The sequence below is a fragment of the Siniperca chuatsi genome, linkage group LG8 (assembly GCF_020085105.1).
Source record: "Siniperca chuatsi isolate FFG_IHB_CAS linkage group LG8, ASM2008510v1, whole genome shotgun sequence".
Classification (NCBI taxonomy): Eukaryota; Metazoa; Chordata; class Actinopteri; order Centrarchiformes; family Sinipercidae; genus Siniperca; species Siniperca chuatsi.
The window spans coordinates 15245246-15265350 of NC_058049.1; the positions used below are offsets into that span (position 1 = coordinate 15245246).

The 20105-nt window shown below is 42.2% G+C and overlaps 3 protein-coding genes across 6 annotated transcripts; 2 read left to right on the forward strand and 1 right to left on the reverse strand.

Annotated features, from left to right (window-relative positions):
* The first annotated feature begins 26 nt into the window (after nt 1-26).
* On the forward strand, nt 27-11519 carry LOC122879790 (endonuclease domain-containing 1 protein-like). 4 transcript variants are annotated; one of them, XM_044204226.1, is made up of 3 exons: nt 27-1974; nt 9465-9708; nt 10888-11519. In XM_044204226.1, exons 1-3 carry the CDS (start codon nt 1916-1918, stop codon nt 11512-11514), a joined length of 930 nt encoding a protein of 309 aa, XP_044060161.1. In that variant the 5' UTR covers nt 27-1915; the 3' UTR covers nt 11515-11519. The 4 variants fall into 4 exon arrangements, with proteins under 4 accessions (XP_044060161.1, XP_044060162.1, XP_044060158.1 ...); XM_044204223.1 differs by lacking the exon at nt 27-1974 and adding an exon at nt 9215-9295 and having other exon boundaries at nt 9383-9708; XM_044204224.1 differs by lacking the exon at nt 27-1974 and adding an exon at nt 9218-9295 and having other exon boundaries at nt 9388-9708.
* Nucleotides 11520-11658: 139 nt separating this feature from the next.
* Nucleotides 11659-16574, reverse strand: si:dkeyp-121d2.7 (zinc finger and SCAN domain-containing protein 5C). The gene is made up of 5 exons (XM_044204229.1): nt 16350-16574; nt 15531-15853; nt 14081-14379; nt 13315-13426; nt 11659-13160 (listed from the first exon to the last, which is right to left on the reverse strand). Exons 2-5 carry the CDS (start codon nt 15832-15834, stop codon nt 12112-12114), a joined length of 1764 nt encoding a protein of 587 aa, XP_044060164.1. The 5' UTR covers nt 15835-15853; nt 16350-16574; the 3' UTR covers nt 11659-12111.
* Nucleotides 16575-16832: 258 nt separating this feature from the next.
* Nucleotides 16833-18611, forward strand: mif (macrophage migration inhibitory factor). The gene is made up of 3 exons (XM_044204228.1): nt 16833-17036; nt 17978-18150; nt 18318-18611. The coding sequence occupies exons 1-3, from the start codon at nt 16929-16931 to the stop codon at nt 18382-18384; spliced, it is 348 nt and encodes a 115-aa protein (XP_044060163.1). The 5' UTR covers nt 16833-16928; the 3' UTR covers nt 18385-18611.
* Nucleotides 18612-20105: the final 1494 nt, after the last annotated feature.

A 20105-nucleotide genomic window follows, 5' to 3' on the forward strand; every position in this document is an offset into this window, starting at 1 on the left:
AGTCAGACATCTGGAGCAGGGTCCAACGAAAATATAAATAAGTCTTGTTTCTTTATAAAATGAAATGTAATCTTCAGCCCCCCCTCCCCACCATAATAATTACACACTGTGCCTTAGTAAGGCTCGGCAGCTGTCCTGTGTGTGGAAACTGAAACTACTGTAGTTTCTGGTCATCCACAAGTTACTCATCCCCAGTGACTGTAGATGCAGCGTTATTATTCACAGTCTAGTTTCACTGACCCGACCATGATCAGGTTCTGTGTCCTGGACAGTGAGGCTGCTGAGTGTCATGTCTCTGAGTGCTCACTAGATGGCCATAATAAACAGTCCATCCCCCAAAACTCAAAGATAAAATTCAATATTCACACAAGCCTGATCAAATCCTGAAATTTCTCCTCAGCCAATAAATTTAACACCAAATGTTCAGGCAGTGTTCATATTTGTATTGTATATGCTAAGGTGATGCTTTATGCTAAGTAATACCAGGGCCAGGATCAACAATATCAATACAAGTGGCTAATGTAATGTCATTTTTATTAGTTTAATGCATAATTAATTGGCTTCTAAACACATTACAGCTGAGTAATTTCTTTTTACTATTCTCTGTTAATAACTTACACATACATGCATGTTAAAACACGAGACAGCTTTTAACGGTTAATAACAAAAATGTTGAATTTGTGTGAATTCTTTGAACTAACAAATTGATCACTGTGCACATGCACACAACAGCAGCAAAGAAGCAAAGAGTGACACCAAAAGGTGTGTTCATGAGCCCAGAACATGATATATACATTGATACATTTTGTATCAGTCCTATTGAAGCTAGTATTGATACTCAAAATAAGACTGCGGTAGTGTCAGTACTTTAGGTATAGTTCGGCCCACCCCTATGTACATCATGGTCGCAAATCTACCTCCTGACCTTTATTTGTATTGTACATCACTCTGGTTTCCCTCATATTTACATCCTGTCTACAATCTCTCAAGTGCTCAATACAGACAAATTGCAGCAGAAGGACTGAAACTGAGGATTTTCCTACTAACAGATCAAGAACATAACGAAATAAAGAAGCCACAAACTTTTGGTAAAATAACAGTTGAGAAATAATGGAAGTGCTGTATGGGAGCTTTTATATCTTCCAGAAAATATTTCTGGTTCCCACAATGAGGGAAGTTTTGATGACAGAAGAAGTACAAGACCACACAGAAACTGAGGAGAGACTGATAGTGACTGTTTGTGTAATTATAGCAGTTAACAAACAAACAAGTTCCGTATAAATGCCAGACTACTGACAGTGAAAATGAGTGTTTGCATCTCACTGCAATCCACACAGAGCTCTGCGTCATGCAAGGTACATCCATGATGCTTTAGTATTTTAGGCAAAGTGTGAGAAAGCTGTGGACAGACACTCTGCAGGGAAATGCTGCAACCCCTCACGAGGTCTGTAGCCCTTCCAGCTATAAAAAACTGGTCCTGGAGGGGGCATATACAACACGACAACTTTTACAACAGCCAGCAACCAGAAACTACACTGTCAGTTCCTGGACCAAAGACTTGAAACAAGATGGTCTCTACCTCAGCTGACTGATGACTAAAGAATATGCAGAGCCATTGTTTCCCAGAAGGCAGCCTGACTGCTGGTTAACAGGGGAAGTTTCACAGCAAACGGGGGTAGTGGGTGGGTCAAAACTGTCACCCAGAGGGTTACTTCTGTGAGCATATATAAGAGGAAACCTCAGAAACAGCTCACAAACGCCTATACTCCAAACGCTGAGTGGACACAAAGTAAATGTAGGGTTCATTTAACTCTGGAGCTGTGTCTGAGAGGAATTCTGTCAACAAAGTCTGTGTTCGCTGGTATCTCTTTCCAGCAGACGAATATACAGCCGGGCTGCTGCTCTATTGTGCAGGATGTCTCAAAGGAAGATGCTGCAGTTCTCCACGGGAGCTCTGCTTCTGCTCCTACCCTGGTTTGGTGGACCGGTCCTTGGAGAGATCAGTGACAACTTCTCCCAGTGCCTTGATTTCTTCTATAACAAAACTCCACCACAGGGTATCAATGCAGCAGAATACCAGCCAATATGCCAGCGTTACAAAAACCAGTACCACTTTGCCAGCCTGTATGACCGTGAGCATCGCGCACCATTGTACTCTGCGTACATACTCAGTCCTGCAAATGGCAAACGGCCCAACATTTGGAAGTATGAACCACAGGTAAGCAAATTAATTCACATTTGTTCTTCTATCGAGGTGTTGTTGTAGTGTGTCTATACAAATCATAAATGGAAGGTCTCACATGAACATTCTGCATTTGCTTGTACATCTAATATGAATTTGTTTTGGGGCTGTAAGGTGGTGATGGTAAATGTGAGAGAGAGAATATTAGCAGTTCCTTTTCAATATAAGTGTCAGTGTGGTCAATGTGTGACTTGCAAATACAGTTGTGTGTGGCACTCAAGAGCAGCCATTTTCTTTAAAGACTAACTGTACTCTGTTGAGCATTAACTGTTTTAGAGAGGTGTTGATTCAACTGTATAGTCATTTTAGAGTTTGTGATGCTGTTGAATTATATTGTGTTATACTGTTATACAAGTATAGTTCTGTTATTTTATCCACCCCATTTATATCAACCAGGGTAGGCTAAATAACAGAAACACCTCTCTGTATAATGCAATACAGTTCAACAGCACCACAAACTACATCCTGTAAAATTATCATAAAGTTGAATCAACACTTCTCTAAAACAGTTTCAACAAAAAACTGAACATTATAACCTTCATGACGGGAGGATTTATTGCAGGACGGTTGTATTACACTGTATTAGTTTTAGCTAGGCGTTCCTAATAAACTGGAAACTCAGTGCACAATGTGATTATATAGATTAGCAGGAAAAAAGAGTAAAGCCAAGCTCTTCCTTGGGTATTGTTATTCTACAACAGAATATCGCTGTCTTTGGTTCAGGGAATTCACTGTTTTTCTTTTCTATCAAGGCATTATTGTATAGTTAAGTGAGTCTAAATAAGTCAGATTTCACAAAAATCCACAATTCCCATGTAGACGTAATGGGAATTTGTGTTTATGTTTTACACAAGACATTGAGACAGGGAACACTAGAAGTTTTTGTTTAACTGAAGGTTCACTGTGACTTTTGCCATTACCTTCCAGCAGAATTAGAAGAACCCTCTCTCAAACTGTAAAAAATGCTGTCACACACATTATTGTTTCTCTGGTGAGCTAAGTTCCATTTTCATTTATATTTTGCAAACTACACAAGTCAGTGAATCAGTCACACACCCATACCCACAGACTCATAATATAGAGGATCACTAAGCAGCAAAATACTCTTTTATAGCTTCTAAACTGTGACATGTCCTTCTCTCTCTTGGTCATAAAGTTGGCGTTTTCCCGTGCCAGCTCAGAGATGAAAGACTTTCAAACCCCCGTGGACCAGAATGTGATTGAGAGCCAGGCGGTGCTTCAGGACTATAAGAACTCCAGCTACACCAAAGGCCATCTCAATCCCAGCCTGCACCAGAAGACAGAAGAAGACCGTGAGGCCACCTTCACCCTGACTAACATTGTCCCTCAGCGAGCAGGCTCAAACTCCGGCCCCTGGAGCGTTCTGGAGAATCAGGTGTTAAAAAGATTCAAGGCCTTCTGCAACGGGTCGATGTATGTTATCACCGGAGCCATGCCTTATAACTCTGAACCCCGCTGGATCAATAACAGGGTGTCTGTTCCTGAGTACATGTGGTCTGCCTACTGCTGTCCATCCTACAAATCCAGCCTTCCTGAGTCTGTGAAGCGCTTTTTCCCCACATATGCTGCAGTGGGAAGAAATGACCTCAACAGTGGAGAGGAGATTGTGCCGGTTAATGTCAAGGCGAGGGCCTCGGTGAGGGGCTATGATGTGAGGCAGATGTCCTTAGAGACGCTGGAGGGCATCCTGACACAAAGGCTGGCCATGCCCATCAGTCTGTTTCATGGGCAGTGTCAGTAGCAAAGGGGAAAACACATCTCCCCAGTGTGTGGTCTAACTCTCTGTTTAATTACTGAATGAGTGTTTGATTAAACAGGACATAATGATTATCTCATGAAGGCTTGAAATTAATTTTTCCAATGATTAGGGTTTGTAAACTAAATATTTAATATAAACTATGTGGCTGTGTGGTAAATTAAATAAACAAAAATATATTTAGGAATAGGCAACATCCAGTTGGACTGTCCCTTAAAACATTAAAGGGACAGTTCTCCCAAAAATCAAAAATAAATATTATTCCCCATACCTGTAGTGCTATTTATCCATCTAGATTGTTTGTATGTATTTCTGATTTGGGGGTGAACTGTCCCTTTAATGTTTTGTGTCAGCATAGATATTTTATATGTAGGTTTTTTAGACAATGCATTTATTACGATTGATTTACTCTAACATATTGCATAATAACATCTACATTTAATGCAGCACTTCTGAACAAAAGTATTATATATTTAATAATAACACGCAGGCTTGTTAAACTTTTGTTCACACATATGAGACTAAAACTATTAAAGTCTCAGAGGCCTTGTAATGCTTCGGCCCAGTCTTGAACAGTTGCTGCAACTTTTGAAAGCCACCAGATGTCACTGTTTGCTGCCGCAAATCTTCAAATCTTTTTCAGCACAAATTGAAAGAAAGCCACAAAGCTTCATTCATCTTATCTTCTATCTTATCTTACACTCTGTATAGTAAAAAATGTAGTTATAATATCACCATCGCACCACAACAGAATAAAAATAAAATAAACAATAAATAAAGTAGATCTAACCATTAAAGCAAACTTACAAGTATTACATTTGAACATCCTTTCTGCAATTAAAAAATACTTTTGTTTATTGATTTTTCAGCTCTTTTTTCCAGAATAACTTAAAACCTTTTTTACATGACAGTTGTATTTCATTGCAGTGGTCTGTGGTACATGCAGTGACCTCTTCACTTGCCTTGTTTGATATGTGTGGGTTATATTTTTGAATACAGCCACACTATGGTTGTTTCAAAACTTTTATATTTCTGGATAAAGATAACAGACTACACCTTTAACAGTCTTCAACTTCCAGCCATGCAAGATCAGCATTTTAACTGTTCATTTTCTAACTGGACAGATGTGTTTGCATGTGAGAGCGTACGTGTACAGTGTCAGTAACAAAGCTGACAAGCTATACTTCCTTGTTGAATCGGTTGTTAATCACTTCACTTACCTGCACACAAATGATCAAAATACAATATACTAATAGGTACTTGGAACATATGTTTACAACTATAATGTGGGATTGGGACTTAAAGTCTTTACCAGTCTTCTTCCTGTTCTTTAGAAGCTCCTACAATCTGTCTCGTCTCATGATGGTTTAAAATGAACATTTCAGACAAATGTTTTTTTTTTAAATAAACTTTATTTAGATTTTTCCAGTTGGAGGAATAGGTATAAAGTTACAGGTGACATCTCCTATTCTAAGCTCCCCTCCCCATTACCTTTCCCCATGCTTTCCAAGGTCAATATACATACATATATGCAGACATATAGATAAATATGGTTTTGTAAAGTGTTACCATTTAATATTTTCCCTTCTGTTGATGCCAACTCAGACTTTCAAGATTGAAATGGGTGAAAAGAGGATCCTCCTGATGGTTGTTGCTGATCTTGTTAATTAACCTGCACACATCTCATCCATTATACTCGGGGCCCCTTTGTGAGCCCCCCCCAGTGTCTCGTCAGACTCAAATACTTAACCAGAGATCCCCTCTATCTTTATAAACTCCCTCCTAGTTTAAAGTGTTTGATTAATATGCTGTCTTCTCTCATGATAGTTTGAAATGATTATTTTTGATTAATATGATTTGGCAAAATGAACATGTTTCCCCTCTTGTCAATGTCATATTGAAACATGTTGAAACAGGATTTTCCAATAAAATAAAATTGAAATGGATGAAATAAAGACCCTTCTGGTGAATGAAAATGTGTTTTTTTTTTAAATGATCTGACCACAGATAAAACCAAGCTGTCAATTATATGTTCAGATAAACGCCACTGGTTTTAAACATGAGTGAATTATTAATACAAACATATAAATGTACTGACTGGATACAAGGTGACTGATTTTGGCTGCACCAGAAGCAAGAATAGCAGGCTGGCTGCGTGCTCACTCACTTGTCCTCCCCTTCAAGATCTAGAGGACCCTGGTAATTCGCCATCATGCAACAGCAGGACCATATCTGATTAATTATGCCTGCCAAGGTGAGGGGAACTGGTAAATCCCAAATGTGGTACTCTCTTATCCGCCGAATTGCTCGCTCAATGAGAATACGGAGTCTGGCTATGGCCTGGGTCCTCTCAGCTGAACTGGCTTTGGTGCTTGAAAGGTGGGATGATCAATTTGGCCCCAACATCCTCCAATAGTTTCTCAATGAGGAAGCCCTTGTCTGCCGTAACCTCATTCCCTTGGCTGCAGTAACTCCAACATTCCTGACTGCCTTGTCAACTCCTTGTTGGAGATTGAGCCAGTGAATAATTTGGATGCAAAAGTGATTGCACCACAGGGTGCAACTCCAATTAAAGCTTTGAAGGTGATGTATGTGGAGAATGCTTCAGAGTGGAGGGTAACTGCTTTTGGGTTCTCACATCTGAACTCTGTGGAGTCAACAATGACCCTAACATTTGGGTTGTAGTGCTGGAATTTCACAGGCATTGCTCATCTCACCTGCTCCTGCGTCATCCAGATTTGAATGGATCCCAATAAAAGGTACAAGTAATTGGACCATGTGATTAAAATACTACTCACTGTAAAAGAGCTCACTCCAAATATCTCTGCCAAAACTCTCTCCCTAAGGCCAACAGCGACACACAGGCAAAACATGAAGAACTCATCAATAAGCTGCAGTTTACACCTGGGTCTTGGCCTAATGACCTCTTTCTCTACAGTGGTATTTCCAATCTTCCTTGCTTTGGATCAGTACACAATCCTGGATGCAGTGGGCTCAACTGATCTCCAGAAAACAAAAGAGATGTGTTTGGATGAGAACCTTGTGAAATACTCGAAGTCTTCATCAGACATACACCATCTATCCAGGGGTCCAGAGGGGGCAAGGCTTGACACCAGTTTCTCCAACTCCTTATTTGGAAACCTAAATGGTGGCTAGTTTAACTTTTCAAGTAGTGGAGGAAGTATTCAGATCCTTTACTTAAGTAAAAGTACTAATACCACACTGTGAAAATACTTACTTGTTACAATCCCTTGTTACAAAGTCCTACATTGAAAATGTTACTTAAGTAAAAGTATGTAAGTATAATCAGGAAAATGTACTTAAAGTATTAAAAGTAAAAGTACTCAAAGTGGAAAAATGTCCCCCATGACTGTTGCAGCTAATGATTATTTCCAATATGGATTAATCTGCTGATTATTTTCTCCATTAATCGATTGATTGTTTGGTTTGTAAAAATTCTGAAAATAGTGAGAAACGCTGTCACAATGACCCAGAGCCCAAAGTGACACCTTCACAGTGCTTGTTTTGTCCAACCAACAGTCCAAACCTCAACATTATTAACAATAAGTTAAAATAATTAAAAGGAAAAGCAACAAATCTTCACATTCAAGAAGCTGAACCCATGAACGATTATCAGCATAGTTGCCATTACATTTTTTGTCAATCAACTAACTGATTAAAATTCTACTTACTTTAGTTAATATGTACTTAGTTACATTCCACCATTTATGACCTTTTGTTACATCTATTTCAGGAGTTAAATACCCACATGCTATTATTAAATAGTGGAAAAGTAACATGTATAAATTGACAAAACCCCTGCCTTAATGCTAGCATATGCTAGACGCTGCTTTATATTGCAAACATTAGGTTGCCATGTTTTTCTAACATTATCTTAGCTACATCTACAGCGTTATTTCAATTTCCATCGACTCTCGGAGACTACAGTGGCCGCTGTATTTATGTAATTCATCAGCAACATACTACACGCACCTGGAGGAGGGCGGTAGTCGTGTTCCTGCAACAGAAATGCCGCATCAACACCCTCCACATCACAAACACTTATTTTTGCCATTTATGTCTGGCGTGGTTTATTTTCTCCCCAGTTATTCCACAGAAATCTGGAGGGGACAGCCTGCGGTTTCAGATATTTGCGACCAGACTCTTGGTGGGCAAGGACTTCATCCTCCTGAAAGTGTAAAGCACAGACAAACGTACTGCCTCTCCTCACACTAAATTCTTCTCCATCGTCTCTTCTTGTGGATAAAACCCACCTCCATTTTAAATGTTCATCGGTGGGAAAGCTGTGGAATAACAAATAAGGCTGTTTCTTTTTCGAATTTGAACAAAAAGGCAGGCTGCATGCCTGGCTGCGTCCAGACTCTGCCATTGTTTTGACTGCGTGTTTGGCTCGTTCTGTGACCGGAAGAGGTTTGTCCCAACATCCGGTTTGCGCCAAAGGAAACTGGCCTATAAAAGAGCGTAAAGTTACGCGATATCGTGAAATAGGCCTATTCAGTAACTTCTATGGAAGCCTATAGTGGACTTAATTAAATGATGATGGAATTCCACAATAGCATTATATTTTTCCACATAAGTATGTGTTTTTGAGTAAAAATGAAAATGCAATAATCCAATTTTCAATTTCACATACTTGTATGGGCGTACTATGGCAATATTAAAATGAAAATGAAAAGCTGCTTGACATTTTTCAATTTTCAAAGTTGTACCCCATTGTACACTGGACAATATTCAAATGTTAATTAAAATTCGAAAATTAAAATGCAATATTGACAATGTAACCTGATTTTCCATTTATGCAAGCAATATTTAGGTCAAAATGAAAAGTAAATTACAATTTTTTAACAATTTGAAAATAAAAATAAAAAAGGCATTTGACCTTTTAATTTTGAAAGACTTAGGGCCCACTCTCTCTCATTCTCCTCTTTTTCTCCAGCTGGTATTCACCCTGCTTCTTTTCATTTTGCATAGTGTTTATTTTGGTTTATTTTAAATAAATGACATTTGCTTAAATATATCTCTTTTGTAGACTCCCTTCATGTCACCCTCATTGAGCCAAGTCATAACAAAATACAGAAGTGAGGAGCAGAGCTGTAACCTGCTTGGTTATGTGGTGGTTTGTGGGCTGATACTGAGACCATCCCACCAACCTCGAAGGCTGAACAGAGAGTTTTTAACAGAAGAGCTGCAAGTCAGTGCTTGGTTACATCGCTAATAACGACATCTTTCTACTCAGCTTGGAGGAAAAGACCTTGGTAAGACTAGTTTGTCCTGCAGATTTGGTCAGAGAGTATTTCTGAAGTGTGTGTTCACTGTCTGCTAATAAGCATCTCTTTCTCCAGCACAGATACAGCCAGGTTTCTGGATGTCTCGAAGGAAGATGCTGCAGTTCTCCACGGGAGCTCTGCTTCTGCTCCTACCCTGGTTTGGTGGACCGGTCCTTGGAGAGATCAGTGACAACTTCTCCCAGTGCCTTGATTTCTTCTATAACAAAACTCCACCACAGGGTATCAATGCAGCAGAATACCAGCCAATATGCCAGCGTTACAAAAACCAGTACCACTTTGCCAGCCTGTATGACCGTGAGCATCGCGCACCATTGTACTCTGCGTACATACTCAGTCCTGCAAATGGCAAACGGCCCAACATTTGGAAGTATGAACCACAGGTAAGCAAATTAATTCACATTTGTTCTTCTATCGAGGTGTTGTTGTAGTGTGTCTATACAAATCATAAATGGAAGGTCTCACATGAACATTCTGCATTTGCTTGTACATCTAATATGAATTTGTTTTGGGGCTGTAAGGTGGTGATGGTAAATGTGAGAGAGAGAACATTAGCAGTTCCTTTTCAATATAAGTGTCAGTGTGGTCAATGTGTGACTTGCAAATACAGTTGTGTGTGGCACTCAAGAGCAGCCATTTTCTTTAAAGACTAACTGTACTCTGTTGAGCATTAACTGTTTTAGAGAGGTGTTGATTCAACTGTATAGTCATTTTAGAGTTTGTGATGCTGTTGAATTATATTGTGTTATACTGTTATACAAGTATAGTTCTGTTATTTTATCCACCCCATTTATATCAACCAGGGTAGGCTAAATAACAGAAACACCTCTCTGTATAATGCAATACAGTTCAACAGCACCACAAACTACATCCTGTAAAATTATCATAAAGTTGAATCAACACTTCTCTAAAACAGTTTCAACAAAAAACTGAACATTATAACCTTCATGACGGGAGGATTTATTGCAGGACGGTTATATTACACTGTATTAGTTTTAGCTAGGCGTTCCTAATAAACTGGAAACTCAGTGCACAATGTGATTATATAGATTAGCAGGAAAAAAGAGTAAAGCCAAGCTCTTCCTTGGGTATTGTTATTCTACAACAGAATATCGCTGTCTTTGGTTCAGGAATTCACTGTTTTTCTTTTCTATCAAGGCATTATTGTATAGTTAAGTGAGTCTAAATAAGTCAGATTTCACAAAAATCCACAATTCCCATGTAGACGTAATGGGAATTTGTGTTTATGTTTTACACAAGACATTGAGACAGGGAACACTAGAAGTTTTTGTTTAACTGAAGGTTCACTGTGACTTTTGCCATTACCTTCCAGCAGAATTAGAAGAACCCTCTCTCAAACTGTAAAAAATGCTGTCACACACATTATTGTTTCTCTGGTGAGCTAAGTTCCATTTTCATTTATATTTTGCAAACTACACATGTCAGTGAATCAGTCACACACCCATACCCACAGACTCATAATATAGAGGATCACTAAGCAGCAAAATACTCTTTTATAGCTTCTAAACTGTGACATGTCCTTCTCTCTCTTGGTCATAAAGTTGGCGTTTTCCCGTGCCAGCTCAGAGATGAAAGACTTTCAAACCCCCGTGGACCAGAATGTGATTGAGAGCCAGGCGGTGCTTCAGGACTATAAGAACTCCAGCTACACCAAAGGCCATCTCAATCCCAGCCTGCACCAGAAGACAGAAGAAGACCGTGAGGCCACCTTCACCCTGACTAACATTGTCCCTCAGCGAGCAGGCTCAAACTCCGGCCCCTGGAGCGTTCTGGAGAATCAGGTGTTAAAAAGATTCAAGGCCTTCTGCAACGGGTCGATGTATGTTATCACCGGAGCCATGCCTTATAACTCTGAACCCCGCTGGATCAATAACAGGGTGTCTGTTCCTGAGTACATGTGGTCTGCCTACTGCTGTCCATCCTACAAATCCAGCCTTCCTGAGTCTGTGAAGCGCTTTTTCCCCACATATGCTGCAGTGGGAAGAAATGACCTCAACAGTGGAGAGGAGATTGTGCCGGTTAATGTCAAGGCGAGGGCCTCGGTGAGGGGCTATGATGTGAGGCAGATGTCCTTAGAGACGCTGGAGGGCATCTTGAATGAAAGGCTGAAAATGCCTATCAGTCTATTTAAAGGGCAGTGTAAAGTAACAAAGGGTGACAAGCTCTAGTTCTTTTTTGAAGTCAATCACAATGATTGGAAGTGAAATTTTTTGGTGAATACGATCTTACAAAATTTATATTTTTCCTTTTATCAATGTCATCTTGTAACATGTTCAGTAACCCCATGATTTTCCAATAAAACAAGACTGAAATGGGTGAAGAGCCTTCTGATGAATTGAAATATTTATTTCTTAATGATATGACCAAAACACAAACATACAAAATGCCAAGCTGTCAATTATATTGTCAGAAAAAAACAAGGGCACTGACTTTAGTGACATGAGTGAATTATTGATAAAAAGACAAAAATGTACAATTTGTAGATCATCATAAATAAGTACAAGCTTTGTACATACAAATGAGTACACCTCAAATTAAAATGGCTGAATGTCTGAGATTGATTTGATTTGATTTGAACTGACTTCCTGTAAACTTTGGACAATTGCCTTCTTTATTTTATTATTTACTAGTGAGTAAGAAAGGCAGCTCCAAGAGAGAGAATAAAATTAGCATCTACCAGTCACATTCATCACCTAAATTCTACCACATTCAGTTAAAAACCTGCTTTTTCTTTCCAGTTCTTTCAGAGATTTGAAGGAGAGGCTCTAAAAACACTGGTGGTTTTTCAGTTGCTCCACATCACTAAAACCACTTCCACAGTTGGAGCACTGGAGTGTCGCCTTTTCACTGTTGTGTATGAGTTGGTGTCTCTTTAAGTACTCCACGCGACTGAACCGTTTTCCGCATGCTTCACACCCGTATGGACGTTCACCTGTGTGAATCCGCTGGTGCCGTTCCAAATTGCCTAGACGACTGAAGGTGCGTCCACATTGGGGGCACCGGTGCGGCCTCTCGCCCGTGTGCACCAGATGATGCCGTTCCAGTGAGCGCGAGTGCGTGAAGCGCTTCCCGCAGATCTCGCAGCAGTGTGGCCGCTCGGCGGCACAGGCACACTCGTGGTTCTTAAGTGCCCAGGCGTGGCTGAACGTGTTGCCACAGTGGGCACAAGGGAAAAGACTGTCCTCTGCTCCACTGTTCTGTAATTGAGAGCCACCTAGTGGACAGGGGTGCTCCTCCAGCTCAGCCTCTGAGGTGAAGCCTCCTCCACACTGTGGGCAGAAGTGGAGCAGGTCCCTGCCACCCTCCTCTTCCCCTCCGCTCTCCTCGACACTCCCTGGAGCAGACAGGTGAGGCAGGTGCTCCGACTCTCCCAGCTCCACCACATCCTCTCCGGTCATGACTGCAGCCGAGTCACCCTCTCTCAACTTTTTCGACCAGCCTAACCTCAGCTCCACTCCCCCAACCACTCCAGCCCTCACGGCATCCTTCAACCTGCCTTGCCCTATCTCCTCCTCTCTCTGCAGGGTCGGTGGCTGAGGCTCCGGCTCTCCATCCTGCTCCATTCCATCAAGACCAATGTACTTGGGCGCCCGGCCGATCTCTGTGCCTCGCACTGCCTCTGAGTCAGGGCTGACAGGCTGGGAAGCCGTCATGGCAGCCTGCTCGCGGCCTCTCTCAGCCCTCAGTGCGGACTCCAGACCCCTCAGCTCATCCATGGTCATGCCCCCCTCCGATGGCTCAGTTGAGCCCACCTCCCAGTCATCCTCTTCTCTCTCTCCTGGATGAAGGGTCGGGGGACGATCTGACAGGTCTCCTGAGCAGAGACACAGGGAAGAGGAGAGATGTGAAGGAGAGATATAGAGAGAGAGCTGGCGTAAGCAATCATTACCACTTTCTTTCAAACTATTGGTCTCTGAACATTTCACTGACTTCCCCCTCCCTCAATCACTGAGTTCTGGGCTCATTACCTTCACTTTGGGCTCTGGAGCCAGTGTGGAGGTTCTTGTTGGGCGGGTCCATCTTCAAAGCCTCCTTGATTAGCCGGAGAGAGGCGGGTTGATAGCCCTCTGTCTGGGCAAACTGCATTGAGAAGCACAGAGAGTTATAGGACAAACAACTCAAACCAGGTAGAATATGCAATTTATTCTTAAATTTGTAAGTGCTTTTTTTTAAAATGGCTTATTAACTTAAATGCAACACTCATCACAGCCATACATTATGACCTTACCAATTCATATTTACAATGCGCCTGAGGATAAAGCTATATGATTAGTTATATTTCTTTAAAGCTATTTTATTAGCCATCAAAAACACCTTGAAATGACTTGACAGGGAGGCTAATAACACATTCTGCACGCTTTGAAAATTCAAATACAGAGGAGAAGTGAAGAGTGGATCTCTGCCCTACAACCTGGTCATGTGGTAGAATAGCAAACAGCTTATCACCTCTGCTAGTAATATTTCTATCTAAGAGCTTGATGCACTTGATATATGGAGAGCCCTACTCAACGGGCTCCTCTGGAAGCTAAATAGCAAATCAACAGCCTTCCCTTTATCCACTACATCTCAAATCAGTGATTTGATGGCTGAAAAACATAAGCAAAACTCTTTCTGTCTCTCTGTATTATCTCTCTTTTTTCTGTCTACTGCTGCTGAGCAGTGCAGAGATGCTGTGCCACTTTCTCCTCCTCCTCCTCCTCCTCCTCCTCCTCTGAGAAAGCCTGTCTCCCTCACCTCCTCTTTGATGTTGGCTGTCTCCTCCCCCTCACCGCTGAGGCTGCCCTCCCCTTCCTCGTCCTCCACCATCCATCCCTCATCCTCTTCATTCCTGGGGAACTGGATGAGGTACATCTCCCTGGCCTCCTTTCTCCCTCTTCCTCCTGCTCCTGCTACCATCCCCACAGCTCCTCCACTTCCTCCCCCACCACCACCACCACCACCGCCGCCACCACCTCCTCCTCCTCCTTCCTCCCACACACCTCCAGGCCAGCCTTTGCTATAGGCTGCTGCTGGGCCCTTCTTTGACTTGCCTCCTGTGGAGAAGAGAGGAAGACGAAGGAAGGGTGGGAGGGAGTAGAGAGAGGAAGGAGAAAGTGAGGAGGGGAGCAGGAGAGAGGGAGGGCATGGGCAGACAGGAAGGAGAGAGAATGAAATATGAGGATGAGAGAGATAAGTGGGAGGAGATGATTGGGAGGCCAGGAGAGAGAGATGAAGGAGAGAAGAGGGTGGAGAAGCAGGAGATGAGGAGGAGGAGGAGGGGATTGGAGAGGCAGAGGGGAACAGGAGTATAGGGGAGGTTGGGGGGGATGGGAGAGAGGAAAGGGAGAAGGGGGAGGAAGAGTGAGCATGATGAACGAGTGAGGAGAGAGGGGGCGTAGAAGGACAGACAAGAGAGCGGTAAGGAGAGAAAAACGTGAAAGGGAGGAGAAAACCAAGCGAGGCAGAGAAGAGAGGGAGAAGTGGAGTTGGCGGGGGCCACAGGGGGAGAGGAGGAGGAGGAGAGGGAGGACATGTTGAAGGAGTGATGAGGTGAAAAGAGGAATGAGAGAGACAGACAGGGGAGAAGTGGAAGTGGAAAGGAAGTGTGTAATTATAATGGTGGTGGAGAGGAGCGGTAGAGGAGTGGAGTGGAGGAGGTGGGGGAGGGAAGAGGGGTGTGCAACGTGATGAAGGAGAGAACAGAGCAGGAGGAGGTGGGGGCAGGGAGAGAGGAAGGAGGCGAGGCCGTGAAGAAGAGAGGAGCAGGAAGGGGAGGAGGTAGAGTTGGAGAGAGACAGAGAAGTGAAGGAGGTGGGGGAGGGAGAGGAGCAAGGCAGGAAGGGAGGGAGGGAGGGAGAGATTGTGCAAAAGCACAGAGGAGTGGGAGGGACAGAATGCAGCGGGAGAGAGACAGAGAGAGGAGAGGGGGAGGTGAAGGACAGAGGGAGCGAACATGAAGAGGAGGCGGAGGAGGAAGGGAGGAGGGAGGGAGAGATCAGCTCTTGCCAGATGGTTTCCAACAAAACAAGTGCGTCTTCACATAAGCCCTGACTGCACAGCAAGAACCCTGTTTCTCCCAGTAAAAAGCACTGAAATTTGTGAGATGTTTTAGCAACACAGCTTTATACATGGGGCAAACTAAAGGTGATGTAAGCCTCCTTGTTTTGGGAGGAAAGGCCATCCTTAAGCAATCAGAAATACTTACGGGTCACCTCAACTTTTCGTTTCTGCCGCCCTCCAGCTCCTTCCTCCGCCGCCGCCAGTCCGGCGTTGCGGCGGTTGGCCGCCCAGCCCATCCCGTACTTGCGCTCGGTCCTCAGTTTGCTCTCGGTGAGCCTCAGCCGTAGTTTGAGAGCCTCGTTCTCCCTCCTGTTGAGGGACAGCTCCACCAGGTAGTCGTTCACCGTCTCCTGGAAGAGTTTGGTGATCTCGCAGACGGAGGCTCGGATCAGACTGTCCATGACAGCCGTCAGATGCGTCTCAAATGTGGACACCGATTCCTCCATCATCGTGGCCGCAGGCTCGGACCTGATGATGGTTCAATGCAGTTGATGTCACGATCATGAGTTACATATAACACAGTTTTCCCACTGAGGTAGCAAAAGTTTCACGCTGTCTAATCGATCATAGCTGTAGCCACTTTATATATCCAACCGTATCCATATCGCAGGGTCAGCTACAAATATGAACTTTATTTGTCGCTGCTAGCTAGCAGCTACACAAGCTTTATAATGTCGACAGTAAAGTGTGACAGGGCTGAGTGAATCCACACAGTACAATTATGGTTATTCCATCTGTTACAATTTAATTAAAAGGCTATACTGCCAGTTTATTTAAACAAATACAACGGTAGTATTGTCGTTTAACAGCAAATACACAACCGGCGTCAGGTTAGCTTGTTGTAATAACTTGTAATACTGATCGACATACAATAATGTCAAAGTAGAAGAGGAGCAGCAACCCCTCCGTGGAGGTGGAAAGTGATCGTGCTAGCAGCATGGCTAATGTAGCTTTGTATACGCACCGTTTGTTAGATGAAACCCGGAGGAGTAACTTTGACGTGAAACGGCGACAGACGGTGTGATTTCACGGATCGCGGATCAGCTTGCTCGTTGTTCATAAGCGTAGAGACACGGCGACAAAGGAAAGCGCCATCCAACTTCTGCCCTCTCTCCCTGCCACTGTTTTCCTTCTCGCCTCCTTCAGCACTGCTTAATGATGCTTGAGAACACTGCGCATGCCCAGTACCGTAATTACCCTACACTCAGGAGCAGCCGCACCCTGGGGAAAAAACAAAAACTCAGGATTTTATACATCACTTTGTAGTTATTGTGATCTCAAAAGTGGGCGGGGATCATTAGTTTTAAGGAAATATGGAAATAATAACACAAAAATACGTAGCTTACACTTACGCGTTTTTTTGTTTTGTTTTTTGCATGTGTGACAGAAAAGTGTCTTCCAAGGTGGATGGAGGCGCTGTGGTAATTTTTGCACACTCTCACAAGAGAGGAAGAGGAGTCTTCCGTCTTTTCTTTCGCCTGTGGACAGAGTCGCAGCATTTGCAGAGTGTGAAGGGAAGACAGCATTAAAAAAAGGAGTAATCATGCCGATGTTTGTGGTGAACACCAACGTGGCCAAAAGCGATGTGACAGCGGCTCTGCTGTCCGAGGCCACTGAGGAGCTGGCCAAAGCCATGGGCAAACCTGCACAGGTAGGCCAGGGCGGGTTACTCCTGCAGGATCTATGCTCGCCTGATTTTCACTATGAAACTAAATTCATTCTATGGATCTGCTGAGTGCAGTAAGACCAGCACCAGAAGCCTGATTTGCATTTAACTGCAGCTAAACGTAGAGATGATATGCCTCGCCACTGAATGAATAAGGTTAGCTTGTTGTGCAAGTATGCAAATATAGACTGTTGTACAGTCAGCATGGGTAGATGATTAATCAGCGGCGTCAGTTCACTAAACCCACAAGTTAAAAGCAAATCTATCATGTCATACAAACTGATATTGAATATTATTTGCCAGCCAAATTAACAGTTTGTATCAGTGATCTTTATGCCACTTCACAACATTAACAGGCCTAGGTTTAACTAGCATGTACATAAATATTCAACATAAAATGAACTAGACTGCACAGCTTATTTAAACTGTGGGTTTGAATTGTAGTCAGGTGTAGCTACGACTGAGGGTAATGTTTCTGGAAATTTGGGGATTTTAACAAGCAAATTAGACTAAATATCTTTAAAATTGTATTTTTTAAGAATAATATTAAAGGGCAGTTAGACCATTATGTAGGGAAATTATACTGAAAGTTAAACAGCCCAATTAATGAACTTAATGTGAAAAAAATCTTAAAATAATTAGAACATTTCACAGGATTTTTTTTTGGGTGACTTGTCAAGAATTTCTTCGGGGTGGGGTTGCAGTGGGGGAATTTGGGTTCATGACTTGACTATTTTAAAAGTCCTCACTACGACCTTCACTGTAGTCTATATTTAATGTGCCTGCCTTTTTATAATGCTGAAACTACAGTGTCACATTTAGACTTAATTAGGCTAAGAGCTTCAAAAACTGACACCAGTCAGGACTGCTCCACCCAGTGTGGGCTGACATCACTTTTGTGTCTCTGTCTTGCTTATATATTCCAGTACATTGCTGTGCATGTCAACCCTGACCAAATGATGTTGTTTGGAGGAAAGGGAGACCCCTGCGCCCTCTGCTCCCTCACCAGTATTGGCAAGATCAGCGGTGCTCACAACAAGCAATACTCTAAACTCCTGTGTGGACTGCTCAACAAACACCTGGGCATCTCTCCTGACAGGTAGCACACACATACAGCAACCAGTGCATTTACTGCACATAATTTGATAAGTTAAAGGTAACATGGTGACAGAAACACACAGACTCAGATACCCCTGTATCTCACATACCTTGCTCACTGTTAATGTGCAATCTCATTAACCTATTTCTCTTTGTGTCTGTTTTCAGAATTTATATTAACTTTGTAGACATGGATGCAGCCAATGTGACCTGGAACAACAGTACCTTTGGCTGAGATGGAGGTCAACACACTGAAATAGGTCATTCCAGTATTTTCCTATATAGTACGAACAATGTTAAAACGAACAAAATGACAAAGCAAAGACACCTGGTAATCCACTGGCCAATATACTGTATGAATATCTTAAAAGCACTTAGCTGGACCCTTTAGCTTTGCACAGATTTTCTTTTTTTCCTTTTCTTTTCCAATTAAATGCAATAAAACAAACCTTGCAGACAATACATTAATCTATGTCTTCTTTTATTGTCTAGCCTGGCAAAGTGACACTACATTTTACAAGGCCAGAAAACACCCAGGGAAAAATAATAGACCTTAGTCAATGCAGACACACACAGTTAATAACATTAACGGACCTTTTTCATAGCAGACATTTCAACGTCGAAGTGTGAATATGAGCAAGCATGCACAATACGAGGACCCGGAAACTGAAGCAGCTAAGTGGAATTCAGCCATCATTCATTTTATTATTTACACCTGTGCTTTTCCTGCTGTGACATGTCAAAATGCCTTCCATGAAACACGCCTATTTAGCCTGACAGATATGTGTGGCACTCTTGCACCTCTTTGAGCTTCTGAATCGTGTGAACTATTTTTGAATAAGCTAAAGGACTAAAATTTGGAAATACTCTCAGATGGAAAAGCCTACCCCCAAATTCAAAATGAGCAGATTTGTGTGGATAGTTTAGGAGAAACATGACAACTTTTCCAGAACAGCCGCCATATTTGAAATTGGAGGCAGTGAGACAATGACAGCCCAGTGAGTAGTGCACTTAACCACTCAGTTGAAGGAAAAATTCTTGGTGGTTGTCTGACTTGAAACTGTCAACAAAATGCCTGTCAACCTTTGCTTGACCACATTGAGCCAAGTGTGTGCTGATGTGATGTTGTGAACTATTGTTTGCCTGGTACTTGTATTCCACATAGTGGAAGGAAGTGTTAATTTTAATACTCAAATTTATTTACATTACTCATTTCTTGATATCTGAGGGGAGGCCACAATTATTTTTGAACTGCACAAATACAGTAAAAATACACATCAATAAGTATGCTTATGATAAGACATTTTATCCTTATATCTCTTGTGTTATGTATTTTAGTTAGTATTCTTATATTGTACAGCATGTTTTAACAGCTGGTGTGTGTTTATAAACAGTAGGTTATTAGCAGACGCTGTAAGGATTGAATGATGACCAATATGACAACAGATCTTGATAAAAGATTTTTAGATTTCACTAGACAATTAGTATAATGTTGTGCACCACACACTTGTCGTACACCACACTTGTTTGACAAATAAATCCGTTTATCATAGCTGAAGACGAAGAAAGCAGTATTGTGTTGGCAAAGACAGAAACAGGATGTTATATTGTACATTCTGGACATTCTCTGAGTAAATAAAGATCAAATATACCTCAGAATATCTACCTTTAGGCCTGAAGGTGTGTATTGCTGTATGTCAGTTTATCACATTCTGTGACATCATGCAATAGTTTGGCTGATGTACATTGGCAGATTCATACAGAACTGTTTTGTAAGTATTCATCATCTGGCCAAAGAAGGAATGCCCTAAATTATTTCAATTAAATCAATTTTGCCTAAAAGGCATAACAGAAGACAGCAGCTCCCTGGCTGTTCCCTGGTCGTCACATAAGTACAGAGTGCCCTGTCTCCTGTACCCCTGACCCTCTATGCCCTACCTGGGTATGGTTTGTGCT

Coding starts and splice junctions, on each gene's coding strand:
- LOC122879790 (XM_044204226.1), top strand. CDS start 1,916: ATGTCTCAAAGGAAGATGCTGCAGTTCTCCACGGGAGCTCTGCTTCTG. Junction 1,975..9,464: donor CTGCTTCTGCTCCTACCCTG/GTTTGGTGGACC, acceptor GCTCCTACCCTG/GTTTGGTGGACCGGTCCTTG. Junction 9,709..10,887: donor TTTGGAAGTATGAACCACAG/GTAAGCAAATTA, acceptor TTGGTCATAAAG/TTGGCGTTTTCCCGTGCCAG.
- mif (XM_044204228.1), top strand. CDS start 16,929: ATGCCGATGTTTGTGGTGAACACCAACGTGGCCAAAAGCGATGTGACA. Junction 17,037..17,977: donor CCATGGGCAAACCTGCACAG/GTAGGCCAGGGC, acceptor TATATATTCCAG/TACATTGCTGTGCATGTCAA. Junction 18,151..18,317: donor CTGGGCATCTCTCCTGACAG/GTAGCACACACA, acceptor GTCTGTTTTCAG/AATTTATATTAACTTTGTAG.
- si:dkeyp-121d2.7 (XM_044204229.1), bottom strand. CDS start 15,834: ATGATGGAGGAATCGGTGTCCACATTTGAGACGCATCTGACGGCTGTC. Junction 14,380..15,530: donor ACGAAAAGTTGAGGTGACCC/GTAAGTATTTCT, acceptor TCTTCTCCACAG/GAGGCAAGTCAAAGAAGGGC. Junction 13,161..13,314: donor CTCCAGAGCCCAAAGTGAAG/GTAATGAGCCCA, acceptor GTCTCTGCTCAG/GAGACCTGTCAGATCGTCCC.